Here is a 19,629-nt window from a genome sequence, read left to right on the forward strand (position 1 = left end):
TGGTGGCACCCCAGAGGATGTGGGGACACGGGGACAGGGGGACACAGGGACAGGGGGACAGGGGGACACAGGGACAGGGGGACAGGAAGGACAGGGGGACATGGGGACACAGGGACACAGGGACAGGGGGACACAGGGACAGGGGGACACAGGGACATGGGGACACGGGGACACAGGGACAGGGGGACAGGGGGACAGGGGGACACAGGGACAGGGGGACACAGGACAGGGGGACACGGGGACAGAGGGACGGGGACATAGGGACAGGGGGACAGCAGGATGTGGGGACAGGGGACACAGGGACATGGGGACACAGGGACATGGGGACACAGGGACATGGACACCATGAACTCAGGGACATGGGGACAGGGGGACACAGGACAGGGGGACTCGGGGACACAAAGGACACGAGAAAAAAGGGACACACGGACATGGAGGACATGGGGACAGAGGGACACGAGGACGTGAAGGACACAAGGACATGGGGACACAGGGACCTTGGGGACAGGGACACGTGACAGGGGTGGGGACACGGGGGTGTCACAGGGTCACGTGACAGGGGTGGGGACACGGGGGTGTCACAGGGTCACGTGACCAGGGTGGGGACACGGGGGGTGTCACAGGGACCTTGGGGACAGGGTCACGTGAGAGGGGTGGGGACACGGGGGGTGTCACAGGGTCACGTGACAGGGTTGGGGACACGGGGGTGTCACAGGGACCTTGGGGACAGGGTCACGTGACAGGGGTGGGGACACGGGGGGTGTCACGGGGTCACGTGACCGGGTGGGGACACGGGGGGGTGTCACAGGGTCACGTGACAGGGTTGGGGACACACGGGGGTGTCACAGAGCCCTTGGGGACAGGGTCACGTGACCGGGTTGGGGACACACGGGGGTGTCACAGGGTCACGTGACCGGGGTGGGGACACGGGGGTGTCACAGGGACCTTGGGGACAGGGTCACGTGACAGGGGTGGGGACACGGGGGTGTCACAGAGCCCTTGGGGACAGGGTCACGTGATCAGGGTGGGGACACGGGGGTGTCACAGAGCCCTTGGGGACAGGGTCACGTGGCCCTGAGCGCCACACGTGGCGCGGACACGCCCCTCCGCATCCTGGCCCCGCCCACCGCTCCGCGAACCAATCACAGCGCGTTTCCCTGGTGACGTCACATAAAAGGCGGGAGCAATTCCCGGAAGCAGCGGCGGCTCGGCGTGGTTGCCATGGCGACGGCGCCAGCCATGACCACGCCCCCCCTGGGCGGGGCCACCACAGGCCACGCCCCCTCTCCGTTTCCCGCGGTTCTCCCGGGTCATTCCGGGCCCCGCTCCCCTCCCGGGGCTCCCCGAGCGCCACCGGGACCCCCCCCGCGCTCCCGGGACCCCTCAGAGCCCCCCCCGGTCCCCTCAGGGACCCTCCCGGTGCCCCCCGCGTGACCCCGCGGCGGGCCCGCCCCCGTGACGTCATCACGCCGCGCCCTCCGCTGCAAGATGGCGGCGGGCGGGCGGGGCTGAGGCGGGCCCAGGCCGGGACCGGGACCGGGCCCGGGAGAACCGGGACAGGGAGAAGCGGGGCGGCCCGCAGGGCGGAACCGGGCCCGGCAGCTCCGGTCGGGCCCGGGCAGGTACCGGAACCGGGTGGGGACAGGACCGGGAGCAGGTACCGGCAGCACGCGGGGAGCGGGACCGGACCGGGCTTGAAGCGGGATCAGAACCGGGCGAGCAGCGAGCAGGAACCGGAACCGGGCAAATACCGAGAGCGAGCGGTGCCCAAAGCGAGCATTCCCCGGTACCGAACCGAAAAAGCGAACTGATCCCGGCCTTTCCCCGGTACCGGAACCGAACCTATCAGAACCCTCCCGGTGTCCCCTCGCCATGCGGCCCGGTACCCCCGTCACCCTGCCCGGTAACCCTGCGGCGGCTCCGCGGTAAAACCGGGGCGGTGCCGGTAAAAACGGGGCGGTTCCGGTAAAAACGGGGCGGTGCCGGTAAAACCGGGGCGGTGCCGGTAAAACCGGGGCGGTGCCGGTAAAAACGGGGCGGTTCTGGGTCAAACCGGGTCGGTTCCCGGTACCCCTTGGGTGGTTCCGGGTCAAACCGGGGCGGTTCCGGGTCAAACCGGGTCGGTTCCGGGTCAAACCGGGTCTGTTCCCGGTATAACCGGGTCGGTTCTGGGTCAAACCGGGTCTGTTCCCGGTATAACCGGGTCGGTTCTGGGTCAAACCGGGTCTGTTCCCGGTAAAACCGGGGCGGTGCCGGTAAAACCGGGTCGGTTCTGGGTCAAACCGGGTCTGTTCCCGGTATAACCGGGTCGGTTCCGGGTAAAACCGGGTCGGTTCTGGGTCAAACCGGGTCGGTTCTGGTCAAACCGGGTCGGTTCCCGGTAAAACCGGGGCGGTTCCCGGTAAAACCGGGTCGGTTCCGGTATAACCGGGTCGGTTCCGGGTCAAACCGGGTCGGTTCCGGGTATAACCGGGTCTGTTCCCGGTCAAACCGGGTCGGTTCTGGGTCAAACCGGGTCGGTTCCCGGTATAACCGGGTCGGTTCTGGGTAAAACCGGGTCGGTTCCTGTATAACCGGGTCTGTTCCCGGTAAAACCAGAGCAGTTCCCGGTAAAACCGGGTCCATTCCGGGTAAGACTGGGTCAATTCCCGCTAAAACCGGGTCGGTTCCGGTAGCACCAGGTCAATTCCCGGTAACACCGGTTGAGTCCCGGTCACACCAGGTCAATTCCTGGCAACACCGGTCAGTTCCCGGTAACACCGGAGCGCTTCCTGGTACCCCTTGAGCAGCTCCCGGTAACACCAGGTCAATTCCCGGTAACACCGGGTCGGTTCCGGTAAACCAGGTCAATTCCCGCTAAAACCGGGCAATTCCCGGTAACACTGGATCGATTCCCGGTAACACCAGGTCAATTCCCGGTAACACCGGTCATTTCCCGCTAAATCCGGTCAGCTCCTGGTAAACCAGGTCAATTCCCGCTAAAACTTGGTCTATTCCCGGTAAAACCGGGCAGTTCCTGGTCCCACCAGATCTATTCCCGGTTCCCCCCGGTCCATTCCCGGTTCCCCCCGGTCAATTCCTGGTCCCCCCGGTGATCTCGGTTCCCCCTGGTGATCTCTGGTTCCCCCCGGTCCGTTCCCGGTTCCCCCCGGTCCATTCCCGGTTCCCCCCGGTCAATTCCCGGTCCATTCCCGGTTCCCCCCGGTCAATTCCCGGTTTATTCCGGTTCCCCCCCAGTCTATTCCCGGTTCCCCTGGTCCATTCCCGGTTCCCCCCGGTCAATTCCTGGTTCCCCCCGGTCAATTCGTGGTTCCCCCCGGTCTATTCCGGTTCCCCCCGGTCCATTCCCGGTCCATTCCCGGTTCCCCCCGGTCCATTCCCGGTCCATTCCCGGTCCATTCCCAGTTCCCCCGGTCCATTCCCGGTCAATTCCCGGTCTATTCCCGGTTCCCCCGGTCCATTCCCGGTCCATTCCCGGTTCCCCCGGTCCATTCCCGGTCAATTCCCGGTCTATTCCCGGTTCCCCCGGTCCATTCCCGGTCCATTCCCGGTTCCCCCGGTCCATTCCCGGTCAATTCCCGGTCTATTCCCGGTTCCCCCCGGTCCATTCCCGGTCAATTCCCGGTTCCCCCCGGTCCATTCCCGGTCTATTCCCGGTTCCCCCTGGTCCATTCCCGGTCTATTCCCGGTCAATTCTTGGTTCCCCCCGGTCAATTCCCGGTCAATTCCCGGTCAATTCCCGGTTCCCCCCGGTCTATTCCCGGTCAATTCCCGGTCTATTCCCGGTCCGTTCCCGGTTCTCCCCGGTCCATTCCCGGTTCCCCCTGGTCCATTCCTGGTTCCCCCCGGTCCATTCCCGGTTCCCCCTGGTCAATTCCCGGTTCCCCCCGGTCTATTCCCGGTCTATTCCGGTTCCCCCCGGTCAATCCCGGTTCCCCCCCAGTCAATCCCGGTTCCCCCGGTCCGTTCCCGGTTCCCCCCGGTCTATTCCCGGTCAATTCCCGGTTCCCCCCGGTCTATTCCCGGTCAATTCCCGGTCCATTCCCGGTCTATTCCCGGTCAATTCCCGGTTCCCCCCGTCCATTCCCGGTTCCCCCCGGTCTATTCCCGGTTCCCCCCGGTCAATTCCCGGTCTATTCCGGTTCCCCCCGGTCCGTTCCTGGTCAATTCCCGGTCAATTCCTGGTCTATTCCCAGTTCCCCCCGGTCAATTCCCGGTCAATTCCCGGTCAATTCCCGGTTCCCCCCGGTCAATCCCGGTTCCCCCCAGTCAATTCCCGGTCCATTCCCGGTTCCCCCCGGTCCATTCCCAGTCCATTCCCGGTCCATTCCCGGTTCCCCCCGGTCTATTCCCGGTTCTCCCCAGTCCATTCCCGGTTCCCCCCGGTCAATTCCCGGTCAATTCCCGGTTCCCCCGGTCAATTCCCGGTTCCCCCCGGTCAATTCCCGGTCTATTCCCGGTTCCCCCCGGTCAATTCCCGGTCCGTTCCCGGTTCCCCCTGCTCAATTCCCGGTCAATTCCCGGTCAATTCCCGGTTCCCCCGGTCTATTCCCGGTCCATTCCCGGTTCCCCCGGTCCATTCCCGGTTCCCCCGGTCTATTCCCGGTTCCCCCGGTCCGTTCCCGGTTCCCGGGATGCTGCGGCGGCTCCCGGAGCGGCCGTGCTCTCTGGCGCTGCTGCTCGCCTGCCAGCTCGCCTTCGTGGCCTATTTCTCGCTCGGAGGCTTCCGGAACCTGACGGCGCTGCTGGGCCGCGGCTCCGGGCCCGCCGTGGATTATTCCAGAACACACGATGTGTACGCCAACCTCAGCCGGATCGGTACCGGTGACACCGGGACACCCGACCCCGCCAGGCCACTGCCGTACTGCCCAGAGAGATCACCGTTCCTGGGTACGGGAACTGGGAGAACTGGGATAACGGGAATGGGAACTGGGAGAACTGGGAATGGGAACTGGGAATGGGAACTGGGTACCGGTGACACCGGGACACCCGACCCCGCCAGGCCGCTGCCGTACTGCCCTGAGAGATCACCGTTCCTGGGTACGGGAACTGGGAGAACTGGGAATGGGAACTGGGAGAACTGGGAATGGGAACTGGGAATGGGAACTGGGAATGGGAACTGGGAATGGGAACTGGGAACTGGGATAACGGGAACTGGGAATGGGAACTGGGAACCGGTGACACTGGGACACCCGACCCCGCCAGGCCACTGCCGTACTGCCCCGAGAGATCACCGTTCCTCGGTACGGGAACTGGGAGAACTGGGATAACGGGAACTGGGAACTGGGAACTGGGAATGGGAATGGGAACTGGGAATGGGAACTGGGAATGGGAACTGGGAATGGGAACTGGGAATGGGAACTGGGAATGGGAATCGGTGACACCGGGACACCCGACCCCGCCAGGCCACTGCCGTACTGCCCTGAGAGATCACCGTTCCTGGGTACGGGAACTGGGAGAACTGGGAATGGGAACTGGGAACTGGGAATGGGAACTGGGAATGGGAACTGGGAATGGGAACTGGGAATGGGAACTGGGAACCGGTGACACCGGGACACCCGACCCCGCCAGGCCACTGCCGTACTGCCCAGAGAGATCACCGTTCCTGGGTACGGGAACTGGGAGAACTGGGAATGGGAACTGGGAACTGGGAATGGGAACTGGGAATGGGAACTGGGAATGGGAACTGGGAACTGGGAACTGGGAATGGGAACTGGGAATGGGAACTGGGAATGGGAACTGGGAACTGGGAATGGGAACTGGGAATGGGAACTGGGAATGGGAACTGGGAATGGGAACTGGGAATGGGAACTGGGAATGGGAACTGGGAACTGGGAATGGGAACTGGGAACCGGTGACACCGGGACACCCGACCCCGCCAGGCCACTGCCGTACTGCCCCGAGAGATCACCGTTCCTCGGTACGGGAACTGGGAATGGGAACTGGGAGAACTGGGAATGGGAACTGGGAATGGGAACTGGGAATGGGAACTGGGAATGGGAACTGGGAATGGGAACTGGGAACTGGGAACCGGTGACACCGGGACACCCGACCCCGCCAGGCCACTGCCGTACTGCCCCGAGAGATCACCGTTCCTGGGTACGGGAACTGGGAGAACTGGGAATGGGAACTGGGAGAACTGGGATAACGGGAACTGGGAACTGGGAATGGGAACTGGGAATGGGAACTGGGAATGGGAATGGGAACTGGGAATGGGAACTGGGAATGGGAACTGGGAATGGGAACTGGGAACTGGGAATGGGAACTGGGAATGGGAACTGGGAACTGGGAATGGGAACTGGGAATGGGAACTGGGAACTGGGAATGGGAACTGGGAATGGGAACTGGGAACTGGGAACTGGGAATGGGAACTGGGAACTGGGAATGGGAACTGGGAATGGGAACTGGGAATGGGAACTGGGAATGGGAACTGGGAACTGGGAATGGGAACTGGGAATGGGAACTGGGAATGGGAACTGGGAACTGGGAATGGGAACTGGGAATGGGAACTGGGAACTGGGAATGGGAACTGGGAATGGGAACTGGGAACTGGGAATGGGAACTGGGAATGGGAACTGGGAACTGGGAACTGGGAATGGGAACTGGGAACTGGGAATGGGAACTGGGAATGGGAACTGGGAATGGGAACTGGGAATGGGAACTGGGAACTGGGAATGGGAACTGGGAATGGGAACTGGGAATGGGAACTGGGGGAACTGGGAATGGGAACCGGTGACACCGGGACACCCAACCCGGCCAGGCCACTGCCGTACTGCCCCGAGAGATCACCGTTCCTCGGTACGGGAACTGGGAACTGGGAATGGGAACTGGGAACTGGGAATGGGAACTGGGAACTGGGAATGGGAACTGGGAATGGGAACTGGGAACTGGGAATGGGAACTGGGAATGGGAACTGGGAATGGGAACTGGGAACTGGGAATGGGAACCGGGAATGGGAACCGGGAACCAGGAATGGGAACTGGGACCCCCAAAGCCATCCCAGTTTGGCACTGGGGAGAACAAACACAGCCCAGTTTGGGACTGGGAGCCCCAAACCCATCCCAGTTCAGCACTGGGAGGGACCAGTTCAGCACTGGGAGCCCCAAACCCATCCCAGTTTGGCACTGGGAGGGACCAGTTTGGGACTGGGAGGGACCAGTTTGGCACTGGGAGGGACCAGTTCAGCACTGGGAGCCCCAAACCCATCCCAGTTCAGCACTGGGAGGGACCAGTTTGGGACTGGGAGGGACCAGTTTGGCACTGGGAGGGACCAGTTCAGCACTGGGAGCCCCAAACCCATCCCAGTTCGGCACTGGGAGCCCCAATTTGGAACTGGGAGGACACAAACCCATCCCAGTTTGGCACTGGGAGCCCCAAACCCATCCCAGTTCAGCACTGGGAGCCCCAAACCCATCCCAGTTCAGCACTGGGAGCCCCAATTTGGAACTGGGAGGACACAAACCCATCCCAGTTCAGCACTGGGAGCCCCAAACCCATCCCAGTTTGGCACTGGGAGCCCCAATTTGGAACTGGGAGGACACAAACCCGTCCCAGTTCAGCACTGGGAGCCCCAATTTGGAACTGGGAGGACACAAACCCGTCCCAGTTCAGCACTGGGAGCCCCAATTTGGAACTGGGAGGACACAAACCCATCCCAGTTCAGCACTGGGAGCCCCAGTTCGGCACTGGGAGGCACCAGTTTGGCACTGGGGACACACAAACCCGTCCCAGTTCGGCACTGGGAGCCGTGTCCCCCCCAGTCCCCGGTGCCACCCCGTGTCCCCTCCCCCGCAGTGGGTCCCCTGACCGTGTCCTTCGCCCGGGTCCCCACCCTGGAGCAGATCCGGGCCAAGAACCCGGGGGTGGGGCCGGGGGGCCGGTACCGCCCCCCCCGCTGCGAGGCTCGGTCCAGAACCGCCATCATCATCCCCCACCGGAACCGGGAGAGTCACCTGGGCCACCTCCTGTACCACCTGCACCCCTTCCTGCAGCGCCAGCAGCTGCACTACGGCGTCTACGTGGTGCACCAGGTGGGTGGGGGGGACATGGGGGGACATGGGGGATCTTCAGGGGGTTTGGGGGGTCATCAATGGGGTTTGAGGGGTTCCTGGGGGGTTTGGGGGATTCCTGGGGGGTTTGGGGGATTCCTGGGGGGTTTGGGGGTCTCTGAGGGGGTTCTCAGGGGCTTTAGGGGATCCCTGGGGGGTTCCTGAGGGGTTCCTGGGTGGTTCCTGGGGGGTTTGGGGGGTTCTCAGGGGGCTTTGAGGTGTTTTAGAGGGTCCTCAAGGGGTCCTCAGGGGGTTTGGGGGGTTCCTGGAGGGTTCCTGGGGGGTTTGAGGGGGTTTGGGGCATCCCTGGGGGGTTTGAGGGGTTCCTGGGGGATCCCTGGAGGGTTCCTGGGGGGTTCCTGGGGGGTCTTCAGGGGCTTTGGGGGTTCCTCAGGGGGGTTTGGGGGGTCATCAATGGGGTTTGGGGGGTCTTCAAGGGGGTTTTCAGGGGGTTTGGGGGGTTCCTGGGGGGTTTGAGGTGTTTTAGGGGGACCTCAGGAGGGTTTGAGGGGTCCTCAAGGGGGTTTGAGGGGTGTTTGGGGGGTCCCTGGGGGGTTTGGGGGGTCTTCAATGGGGTTTGAGGGGTTCTCAGAGGGTTCTCAGGGGGTTTGGGGGGGCTCTCAGGGGGGTTTGGGGGCATCTTCAGAGGGTTTGGGGGGGTTCTCAAGGGGTTCTCAGGGAGGTCTGGGGGGTTCCTGGGGGTTTGGGGGGTTCCTGGGGGGTTCCTGGGGGGTTTGGGGGGGTCTTCAGCGGGGTTTGAGGGGTTCTCAGGGAGTTTGAGGTGTTCTCAGGGGGGTTTGGGGGGTCATCAATGGGGTTTGCGGTGGTTTGGGGGGTTCTCAGGGGGGTTTGAGGTATTTTTGGGGTCCCCAGGATATTTTGGGGTCCCCAGGATGTTTTTCGGGTGTCCCCAGGCCGGGAACTCGACGTTTAACCGCGCCAAGCTGCTGAACGTGGGGGTTCAGGGATGGATTTGGAGATTCCCAGATGGATTTTGGGGTGTCCCTGGGATATTTTGGGGTCCCCAGGATGTTTTTGGGGTCCCCCCAGGCCGGGAATTCCACATTTAACCACACCAAGCTGCTGAACGTGGGGGTTCAGGGATGGATTTGAGGATCCCCAGGAGGTTTTAGGGTTATCCCAGGAGGTTTTGGGGTGTCCCCGGGATATTTTGGGGTCCCCAGGATGTTTTTGGGGTCCCCAGGAGGTTTTAGGGTTATCCCAGGAGGTTTTGGGGTGTCCCCGGGATATTTTGGGGTCCCCAGGATGTTTTTGGGCTCTCCCTGGGATATTTTGGGGTCCCCAGGATGTTTTTGGGGTGTCCCCAGGCCGGGAACTCCACCTTTAACCGCACCAAGCTGCTGAACGTGGGGGTTCAGGGATGGATTTGAGGATCCCCAGGATGTTTTTGGGCTCTCCCCGGGATATTTTGGGGTCCCCAGGATGTTTTTGGGCTCTCCCCGGGATATTTTGGGCTCTCCCCGGGATATTTTGGGGTCCCCAGGATGTTTTTGGGGTCCCCAGGATGTTTTTGGGGTCCCCCCAGGCCGGGAACTCCACCTTTAACCGCGCCAAGCTGCTGAACGTGGGGGTTCAGGGATGGATTTGAGGATCCCCAGGAGGTTTTAGGGTTATCCCAGGAGGTTTTTGGGGTCCCCAGGATATTTTGGGGTCCCCAGGATATTTTGGGATCTCCCCAGGATGTTTTTGGGGTCCCCAGGATGTTTTTGGGCTCTCCCTGGGATATTTTGGGCTCTCCTCGGGATATTTTGGGGTCTCCCCGGGATATTTTGGGGTCCCCAGGATGTTTTTGGGGTGTCCCTGGGATATTTTGGGGTCCCCAGGATGTTTTTGGGGTCCCCAGGATGTTTTTGGGGTCCCCCCAGGCCGGGAACTCCACCTTTAACCGCGCCAAGCTGCTGAACGTGGGGGTTCAGGGATGGATTTGAGGATCCCCAGGATGTTTTTGGGCTCTCCCCGGGATATTTTGGGGTGTCCCTGGGATATTTTGGGGTCCCCAGGATATTTTGGGGTGTCCCTGGGATATTTTGGGGTCCCCAGGATATTTTGGGGTCCCCAGGATGTTTTTGGGGTCCCCAGGATGTTTTTGGGCTCTCCCTGGGATATTTTGGGGTCCCCAGGATATTTTGGGGTCCCCGGGATATTTTGGGGTGTCCCTGGGATATTTTGGGGTCCCCAGGATGTTTTTGGGGTGTCCCCAGGCCGGGAACTCGACGTTTAACCGCGCCAAGCTGCTGAACGTGGGGGTTCAGGGATGGATTTGAGGATTCCCAGGAGGTTTTAGGGTTATCCCAGGAGGTTTTGGGCTCTCCCTGGGATATTTTGGGGTCCCCAGGATGTTTTTGGGGTGTCCCCGGGATATTTTGGGGTCCCCAGGATATTTTGGGGTCCCCAGGATGTTTTTGGGGTCCCCCCAGGCCGGGAATTCCACCTTTAACCGCGCCAAGCTGCTGAACGTGGGGGTTCAGGGATGGATTAAAGTGTTCCTAGGATGGATTTGAGGATCCCCAGGATGTTTTTGGGATCTCCCCGGGATATTTTGGGGTCCCCAGGATGTTTTTGGGGTCCCCAGGATGTTTTTGGGGTCCCCAGGATGTTTTTGGGGTGTCCCCAGGCTGGGAACTCCACCTTTAACCACACCAAGCTGCTGAACGTGGGGGTTCAGGGATGGATTTGAGGATCCCCAGGATGTTTTTGGGCTCTCCCCGGGATATTTTGGGGTCCCCAGGATATTTTGGGGTCCCCAGGATGTTTTTGAGGTGTCCCCAGGATATTTTGGGGTCCCCAGGATGTTTTTGGGGTCCCCCCAGGCCGGGAACTCCATGTTTAACCGCGCCAAGCTGCTGAACGTGGGGGTTCAGGGATGGATTAAAGTGTTCCTAGGATGGATTTGAGGATCCCCAGGCTGTTTTTGGGGTCCCCAGGATGTTTTTGGGCTCTCCCCAGGATATTTTGGGGTGTCCCTGGGATATTTTGGGGTCCCCAGGATGTTTTTGGGGTCCCCAGGATGTTTTTGGGGTGTCCCCAGGCCGGGAATTCCACATTTAACCGCGCCAAGCTGCTGAACGTGGGGGTTCAGGGATGGATTTGAGGATCCCCAGATGGATTTCGGGGTGTCCCTGGGATGTTTTTGGGGTGTCCCTGGGATATTTTGGGGTCCCCAAGATGTTTTGGGGTCCCCAGGATGTTTTTGGGGTGTCCCCAGGCCGGGAACTCGACGTTTAACCGCGCCAAGCTGCTGAACGTGGGGGTTCAGGGATGGATTTGAGGATCCCCAGGATGTTTTTGGGGTCTCCTGGGATATTTTGGGGTCCCCAGGATGTTTTTGGGGTCCCCAGGATGTTTTTGAGCTCTCCCCGGGATATTTTGGGGTCCCCGGGATATTTTGGGGTCCCCAGGATGTTTTTGGGGTCCCCAGGATGTTTTTGGGCTCTCCCTGGGATATTTTGGGATCTCCCTCGGATATTTTGGGGTCTCCAGGATGTTTTTGGGATCTCCCCAGGATATTTTGGGCTCTCCCCGGGATATTTTGGGCTCTCCCTGGGATATTTTGGGGTCCCCAGGATGTTTTGGGGTCCCCAGGATATTTTGGGGTCCCCAGGATATTTTTGGGGTCCCCCCAGGCCGGGAACTCCACATTTAACCGCGCCAAGCTGCTGAACGTGGGGGTTCAGGGATGGATTAAAGTGTTCCTAGGATGGATTTGAGGATTCCCAGGAGGTTTTTGGGCTCTCCCCGGGATATTTTGGGCTCTCCCTGGGATATTTTGGGGTCCCCAGGATGTTTTTGGGGTCCCCAGGATGTTTTTGGGGTGTCCCCAGGCCGGGAACTCGACGTTTAACCGCGCCAAGCTGCTGAACGTGGGGGTTCAGGGATGGATTTGAGGATCCCCAGGAGGTTTTAGGGTTATCCCAGGAGGTTTTGGGCTCTCCCCGGGATATTTTGGGGTCCCCAGGATATTTTGGGGTCCCCAGGATGTTTTTGGGGTCCCCCCAGGCCGGGAATTCCACATTTAACCGCGCCAAGCTGCTGAACGTGGGGGTTCAGGGATGGATCTAAGGATCCCCAGATGGATTTGAGGATTCCCAGGATGTTTTTGGGCTCTCCCTGGGATATTTTGGGGTCCCCAGGATGTTTTTGGGCTCTCCCTGGGATATTTTGGGGTCCCCAGGATGTTTTTGGGGTCCCCAGGATGTTTTTGGGGTCCCCAGGATGTTTTTGGGGTCCCCCCAGGCCGGGAACTCGACGTTTAACCGCGCCAAGCTGCTGAACGTGGGGGTTCAGGGATGGATTTGAGGATCCCCAGGATGTTTTTGGGCTCTCCCCGGGATATTTTGGGGTCCCCAGGATGTTTTTGGGGTCCCCAGGATGTTTTTGGGGTCCCCAGGATGTTTTTGGGGTCCCCCCAGGCCGGGAACTCGACGTTTAACCGCGCCAAGCTGCTGAACGTGGGGGTTCAGGGATGGATTTGAGGATTCCCAGATGGATTTTAGGGTTATCCCAGGATGTTTTTGGGGTCTCCCCGGGATATTTTGGGGTCCCCAGGATGTTTTTGGGGTCCCCAGGATGTTTTTGGGGTGTCCCCAGGCCGGGAACTCGACGTTTAACCGCGCCAAGCTGCTGAACGTGGGGGTTCAGGGATGGATTTGAGGATTCCCAGATGGATTTTAGGGTTATCCCAGGATGTTTTTGGGGTCTCCCCGGGATATTTTGGGGTCCCCAGGATGTTTTTGGGGTCCCCAGGATGTTTTTGGGGTCCCCCCAGGCCGGGAACTCGACGTTTAACCGCGCCAAGCTGCTGAACGTGGGTGTGAAGGAGGCTCTGAAGGACGAGGAGTGGCAGTGCCTGTTCCTGCACGACGTGGATCTGATCCCCGAGAACGATCACAACCTCTACACCTGCGACCCCGCCAGCCCCCGCCACGTCTCCGTCGCCATGAACAAATTCGGCTACAGGTGGGGACACCTGGGGACACCTGGGGACACCTGGGGACAGTCTGGGGGTGCTGGGGACACCTGAACCTCACCTGGGGACAGCTGGGGACACCTGGGGATACCTGAGATACACCTGAGATACACCTGGGATACACCTGGGATACACCTGGGATACATCTGGGGACACCTGGGGACATCTGGGGACACCTGGGGACACCTGAACCTCACCTGAACCTCACCTGGGGACACCTGGGGACATCTGGGGACAGCTGGGGGTGCTGGGGACACCTGGGGACAGTTTGGGGACATCTGGGGGTGCTGGGGACAGCTGGGGACACTCTGGTGACACGGTGGCTCGGTGTCCCCTGTCCCCAGCCTGCCGTACCCGCAGTATTTCGGGGGGGTCTCAGTGACACTCTGGTGACACTGTGGTGACACTCTGGTGACACAGGTGACACTCTGGTGACACTGTCCCCTGTCCCCAGCCTGCCGTACCCGCAGTATTTCGGGGGGGTCTCAGTGACACAGGTGACACTCTGGTGACACTGTGGTGACACTGTGGTCACACTGGTGACACAGGTGACACAGGTGACACTCTGGTGACACAGGTGACACTGTCCCTTGTCCCCAGCCTGCCGTACCCGCAGTACTTCGGGGGGGTCTCAGTGACACAGGTGACACTCTGGTGACACTCTGGTGGCCCTGGTGACACTGCTGTCCCTTGTCCCCAGCCTGCCGTACCCGCAGTATTTCGGGGGGGTCTCAGTGACACAGGTGACACTGTGGTGACACAGGTGACACAGGTGACACTCTGGTGACACTGTGATGTCCCCTGTCCCCAGCCTGCCGTACCCGCAGTACTTCGGGGGGGTCTCAGTGACACAGGTGACACTCTGGTGACACAGGTGACACTCTGGTGACACAGGTGACACTCTGGTGACACTGTCCTTGTCCCCAGCCTGCCGTACCCGCAGTACTTCGGGGGGGTCTCAGTGACACTGTGGTCACACAGGTGACACAGGTGACACAGGTGACACTGCTGTCCCCTGTCCCCAGCCTGCCGTACCCGCAGTACTTCGGGGGGGTCTCAGTGACACAGGTGACACTGTGGTGACACAGGTGACACTCTGGTGACACTGCTGTCCCTTGTCCCCAGCCTGCCGTACCCGCAGTATTTCGGGGGGGTCTCAGTGACACAGGTGACACAGGTGACACTCTGGTGACACTGCTGTCCCTTGTCCCCAGCCTGCCGTACCCGCAGTACTTCGGGGGGGTCTCAGTGACACAGGTGACACTCTGGTGACACTGTGGTGACACAGGTGACACTGTCCTTGTCCCCAGCCTGCCGTACCCGCAGTACTTCGGGGGGGTCTCGGCGCTCACCCCCGATCAGTACATGAAGATCAACGGATTCCCCAACGAGTACTGGGGCTGGGGGGGCGAGGACGATGACATCGCCACCAGGTGGGGACAATGGGGACACGGGGTGTGACAGTGCCATGGGGACACCGGGGGTGTGACAGTGCCATGGGGCTGGGGGGGCGAGGACGATGACATCGCCACCAGGTGGGGACAGTGGGGACAATGGGGACAGTGCCATGGGGGGTGTGACAGTGCGCTGGGGCTGGGGGGGCGAGGACGATGACATCGCCACCAGGTGGGGACAATGGGGACAATGGGGACATGGGGGGGGACACTGGGGACATGGGGGGTGTGACAGTGCCCTGGGGACACCGGGGACACGGGTGTGACAGTGCCATGGGGCTGGGGGGGCGAGGACGATGACATCGCCACCAGGTGGGGACACACAGGGGACATCGGGGGGACAATGGGGACACCGGGGGGGTGACAGTGCCATGGGGGGCTGGGGGGGCGAGGATGATGACATCGCCACCAGGTGGGGACAATGGGGACACTGGGGACAATGGGGACACCAGGGGGGTGACAGTGCCATGGGGACACCGGGGGTGTGACAGTGCCATGGGGCTGGGGGGGCGAGGACGATGACATCGCCACCAGGTGGGGACAATGGGGACACGGGGTGTGACAGTGCCATGGGGACACCGGGGGTGTGACAGTGCCATGGGGCTGGGGGGGCGAGGACGATGACATCGCCACCAGGTGGGGACAGTGGGGACAATGGGGACAGTGCCATGGGGGGTGTGACAGTGCGCTGGGGCTGGGGGGGCGAGGACGATGACATCGCCACCAGGTGGGGACAATGGGGACAATGGGGACATGGGGGGGGACACTGGGGACATGGGGGGTGTGACAGTGCCCTGGGGACACCGGGGACACGGGTGTGACAGTGCCATGGGGCTGGGGGGGCGAGGACGATGACATCGCCACCAGGTGGGGACATTGGGGACATGGGGGGGACACTGGGGGGTGTGACAGTGCCATGGGGGGTGTGACAGTGCGCTGGGGCTGGGGGGGCGAGGACGATGACATCGCCACCAGGTGGGGACACACAGGGGACACCGGGGGGGACAATGGGGACATGGGGGGTGTGACAGTGCCATGGGGCTGGGGGGGCGAGGACGATGACATCGCCACCAGGTGGGGACAATGGGGACACCGGGGACATGGGGGGGACACCGGGGGGGTGACAGTGCCATGGGGGGTGTGACAGTGCCATGGGGCTGGGGGGGCGAGGATGATGACATCGCCACCAGGTGGGGACAATGGGGACATGGGGGGGACACGGGGGACACCGGGGGTGTGACAGTGCCCTGGGGGGGCGAGGACGATGACATCGCCACCAGGTGGGGACAATGGGGACAATGGGGACACGGGGGTGTGACAGTGCCATGGGGGGTGTGACAGTGCCATGGGGCTGGGGGGGCGAGGATGATGACATCGCCACCAGGTGGGGACAGTGGGGACGGGGGGGGACATGGGGGGTGTGACAGTGCCATGGGGGGGTGAGGATGATGACATCGCCACCAGATGGGGACACCAGGGGGGACACCGGGGGGTGTGACAGTGCCCTGGGGGGACAGGGGGGACATGGGGGGTGTGACAGTGCCATGGGGACACAGGGGGGTGTGACAGTGCCATGAGGGGTGTCCTGTTACACTGGGGTCACCCTGGGGGTCCCCTTAATTGACACCATGACCCCATGTTTGTGTCCCCTGTGATGATGTCACTGGGGTGTCACTGGGGACACTGAGGTGACACTGGGGACACTGGGGCGTCACTGCAGACACTGGGGTGACACTGGGGTGACACTGCGGTGACACTGGGGTGACACTGGGTGACACTGGGATGACACTGGGGGACACTGGGATGACACTGGGGTGTCCCTGGTGACCCACCGCCACTGTCCCCTCTCCGTGTCCCCCCCGTGTCCCCGCTGTCCCCTCTCTGTGTCCCCCCCGGTGTCCCCTCTCGGTGTCCCCCCTGTGTCCCCTCTCCATGTCCCCCCCGTGTCCCCGCTGTCCCCTCTTGGTGTCCCCGCTGTCCCCTCTCCGTGTCCCCGGTGTCCCCGCTGTCCCCTCTCCGTGTCCCCCCCGTGTCCCCGCTGTCCCCTCTCGGTGTCCCCCCGTGTCCCCGCTGTCCCCCCGTGTCCCCGCTGTCCCCTCTCTGTGTCCCCTCTCGGTGTCCCCCGTGTCCCCGCTGTCCCCCCCACTGTCCCCTCTCCGTGTCCCCTCTCGGTGTCCCCGCTGTCCCCCGCTGTCCCCTCTCTGTGTCCCCCCCCGGTGTCCCCGTGTCCCCTCAGGGTGCGGCTGGCAGGGATGAAGATCTCGCGCCCGCCCGTCTCCATCGGCCACTACAAAATGGTGAAACACAAGAGTGACAAAGGCAACGAGGAGAACCCACACAGGTACCGGGGACATGGGGACATTGGGGACACTGGGGACACTGCTGGGGACATTGGGGACACTGCTGGGGACACTGCTGGGGACACTGCTGGGGACATTGGGGACATTGGGGACACTGGGGACATTGGGGACACTGCTGGGGACACTGGGGACACTGGGGACACTGCTGGGGACATTGCTGGGGACATTGGGGACATTGGGGACACTGCTGGGGACATGGGGACACTGCTGGGGACACTGCTGGGGACACATCGGGGACACTGCTGGGGACACTGCTGGGGGCACTGGGGACACTGCTGGGGACACTGCTGGGGACACTGGGGACATTGGGGACATTGGGGACATTGGGGACACTGGGGACACTGGGGACACTGGGGACATTGGGGACATTGGGGACACTGGGGACACTGGGGACACTGGGGACATTGGGGACATTGGGGACATTGGGGACACTGGGGACACTGGGGACATTGGGGACATTGGGGACATTGGGGACACTGGGGACACTGGGGACACTGGGGACATTGGGGACAATGGGGACACTGGGGACACTGGGGACACTGGGGACACTGGGGACATTGGGGACATTGGGGACATTGGGGACACTGGGGACATTGGGGACATTGGGGACATTGGGGACACTGGGGACACTGGGGACATTGGGGACACTGCTGGGGACACTGGGGACACTGGGGACGCTGGGGACACTGGGGACATTGGGGACATTGGGGACACTGGAGACACTAGGTGACACTGGGTGACACAGGTGACACAGGTGACACAGGTGACACTGTCCCTGCCAGGTTTGACCTGCTGGTGCGCACACTGGGTGACACAGGTGACACAGGTAACACAGGTGACACAGGTGACACAGGTGACACTGGGGGTGACACATGTGACACTGTCCCCCCCCCAGGTTTGACCTGCTGGTGCGCACGCAGGGTGACACCGGGTGACACAGGTGACACCGGGTGACATTGGGTGACACCGTCCCCCCCAGGTTTGACCTGCTGGTGCGCACACTGGGTGACACCGGGTGACACTGGGTGACACTGGGGGTGACACAGGGTGACACAGGTGACACAGGTGACACCGATGACACCGGGTGTCACAGGGTGACACAGGTGACACTGGGGGTGACACAGGTGACACAGGGTGACACAGGTGACACCGGGTGACACAGGGTGACACAGGTGACACTGTCCCCTGTCAGGTTTGACCTGCTGGTGCGCACGCAGGGTGACACAGGTGACACAGGTGACACTGGGGGTGACACAGGTGACACTGGGGGTGACACAGGTGACACAGAACAGGTGACACAGGTGACACCGGGTGACACTGTCCCCCTCAGGTTTGACCTGCTGGTGCGCACACTGGGTGACACTGGGGGTGACACAGGGTGACACTGGTGACACAGGTGACACAGGTGACACAGGTGACACAGGTGACACTGTCCCCCCCAGGTTTGACCTGCTGGTGCGCACGCAGCGCTCGTGGACGCAGGACGGGATGAATTCTCTCCGTTATTCGCTGCTGGCCAAGGAGCTGCGCCCGCTCTACACAAACCTGACCGTGGACATCGGCCGGGACCCCCGGGGTGGCCCCCGCGCCCCCCACGGCTCCTCCTCATCCTCCTCATCCTCATCATCCTCATCATCATCATCGTCATCCCGCTTCCGGCAGGAGATGCTGCGCAAACCCCCCCGGGAGGACCTGGCATTGTCACCGGCGTTGTCACCGGCGCTGTCACCGGCGCTGTCACCGGCGCTGTCACCGGCGCTGTCACCGCGCGTCACCAACGGCAGCGCCGCGCCCGCCCGAGCCACGGGGGGCAACCAGAGCGTGGCACGGGGACCCCCCTGAGACCCCCCCAACATCCACTGGGATTGGGGGCTGGGGGGACCCTCCTGAGACCCCCCCAACACCGGGATTGGGGGCTGGGGGGCCTGGGGGGACCCCCCTGAGACCCCCCAAACATCCACCGGGTCTGGGGGGGCTGGGGGGCTGGGGGGGCTCTCCTGAGACCCCCCCAACACCCACCGGGTCTGGGGGCTGGGGGGACCCCCCTGAGACCCACTGGGTCTGGGGGGGACCCCCCTGAGACCCCCCCAAACACCCACCGGGTCTGGGGGGGCTGGGGGGACCCCCCTGAGACCCCCCCAACATCCACTGGGATTGGGGGGCTGGGGGGAGCCCCCTGAGACCCCCCAATCCGGGTTTGGACTCTGGGGGGGCTCACCTGAACCCCCCAACCCCCCCAAACTGGGTTTGGACTCTGGGGGGGCTCACCTGAAGCCCCCACCCCAGTTTGGACTCTGGGGGGGCTCACCCGAACCCCCAAACCCCCCCCAACCCCAGGTCTGGACTCTGGGGGGGCTCACCTGAACCCCCCGACCCCCCCACCCTGATTTTGGGGTGTTTTTGGGGGTCCCCATCTGGGGGGGCTCACCCGACCCCTCCCCCCCGATTTTGGGGTGTTTTTGGGGGTCCCCAGCTGGGGGGGCTCACCCAACCCCCCCACCGGGATTTTGGGGTTTTTTTTGGGGGTCCCCAGCTGGGGGGGGGGCTCACCCGACCCCCCCACCCTGATTTTGGGGTGTTTTTGGGGGTCCCCATCTGGGGGGGGGGCTCACCCGACCCCCCCCCCCGGATTTTGGGGTTTTTTTGGGGGTTCCCCAGCTGGGGGGGGGGCTCACCCAACCCCCCCCACCCTGATTTTGGGGTGTTTTTGGGGGGTCCCCCATCTGGGGGGGCTCACCTGACCCCCCCACCGGGATTTTGGGGTGTTTTTGGGGGGTCCC

At 62.5% G+C, this 19,629-nt stretch overlaps 1 protein-coding gene across 3 annotated transcripts; it reads left to right on the forward strand.

Annotated features, from left to right (window-relative positions):
• Positions 1 to 4,634: 4,634 nt before the first annotated feature.
• Positions 4,635 to 18,741, forward strand: B4GALT3 (beta-1,4-galactosyltransferase 3). Of its 3 annotated transcripts, none has more exons than XM_058860359.1 (6): positions 4,635 to 4,890; positions 7,795 to 8,030; positions 12,835 to 13,025; positions 14,346 to 14,468; positions 16,726 to 16,830; positions 18,292 to 18,734. In XM_058860359.1, exons 1-6 carry the CDS (start codon positions 4,635 to 4,637, stop codon positions 18,689 to 18,691), a joined length of 1,311 nt encoding a protein of 436 aa, XP_058716342.1. In that variant the 3' UTR covers positions 18,692 to 18,734. The 3 variants fall into 3 exon arrangements, with proteins under 3 accessions (XP_058716342.1, XP_058716344.1, XP_058716345.1); XM_058860361.1 differs by lacking the exon at positions 4,635 to 4,890 and adding an exon at positions 5,803 to 5,920 and having other exon boundaries at positions 18,292 to 18,741; XM_058860362.1 differs by lacking the exon at positions 4,635 to 4,890 and adding an exon at positions 5,982 to 6,099 and having other exon boundaries at positions 18,292 to 18,741.
• Positions 18,742 to 19,629: the final 888 nt, after the last annotated feature.

This window comes from Poecile atricapillus, chromosome 33, assembly GCF_030490865.1.
Source record: "Poecile atricapillus isolate bPoeAtr1 chromosome 33, bPoeAtr1.hap1, whole genome shotgun sequence".
Taxonomy (NCBI): Eukaryota; Metazoa; Chordata; class Aves; order Passeriformes; family Paridae; genus Poecile; species Poecile atricapillus.

Excerpts from the sequence above, each read along its gene's own strand:
- B4GALT3 (XM_058860359.1), top strand. The coding sequence starts at position 4,635 with ATGCTGCGGCGGCTCCCGGAGCGGCCGTGCTCTCTGGCGCTGCTGCTC. Across the intron at positions 13,026-14,345 it reads ATGAACAAATTCGGCTACAG|CCTGCCGTACCCGCAGTACT; the intron begins GTGGGGACACCT and ends CCTTGTCCCCAG. Across the intron at positions 14,469-16,725 it reads GACGATGACATCGCCACCAG|GGTGCGGCTGGCAGGGATGA; the intron begins GTGGGGACAATG and ends GTGTCCCCTCAG.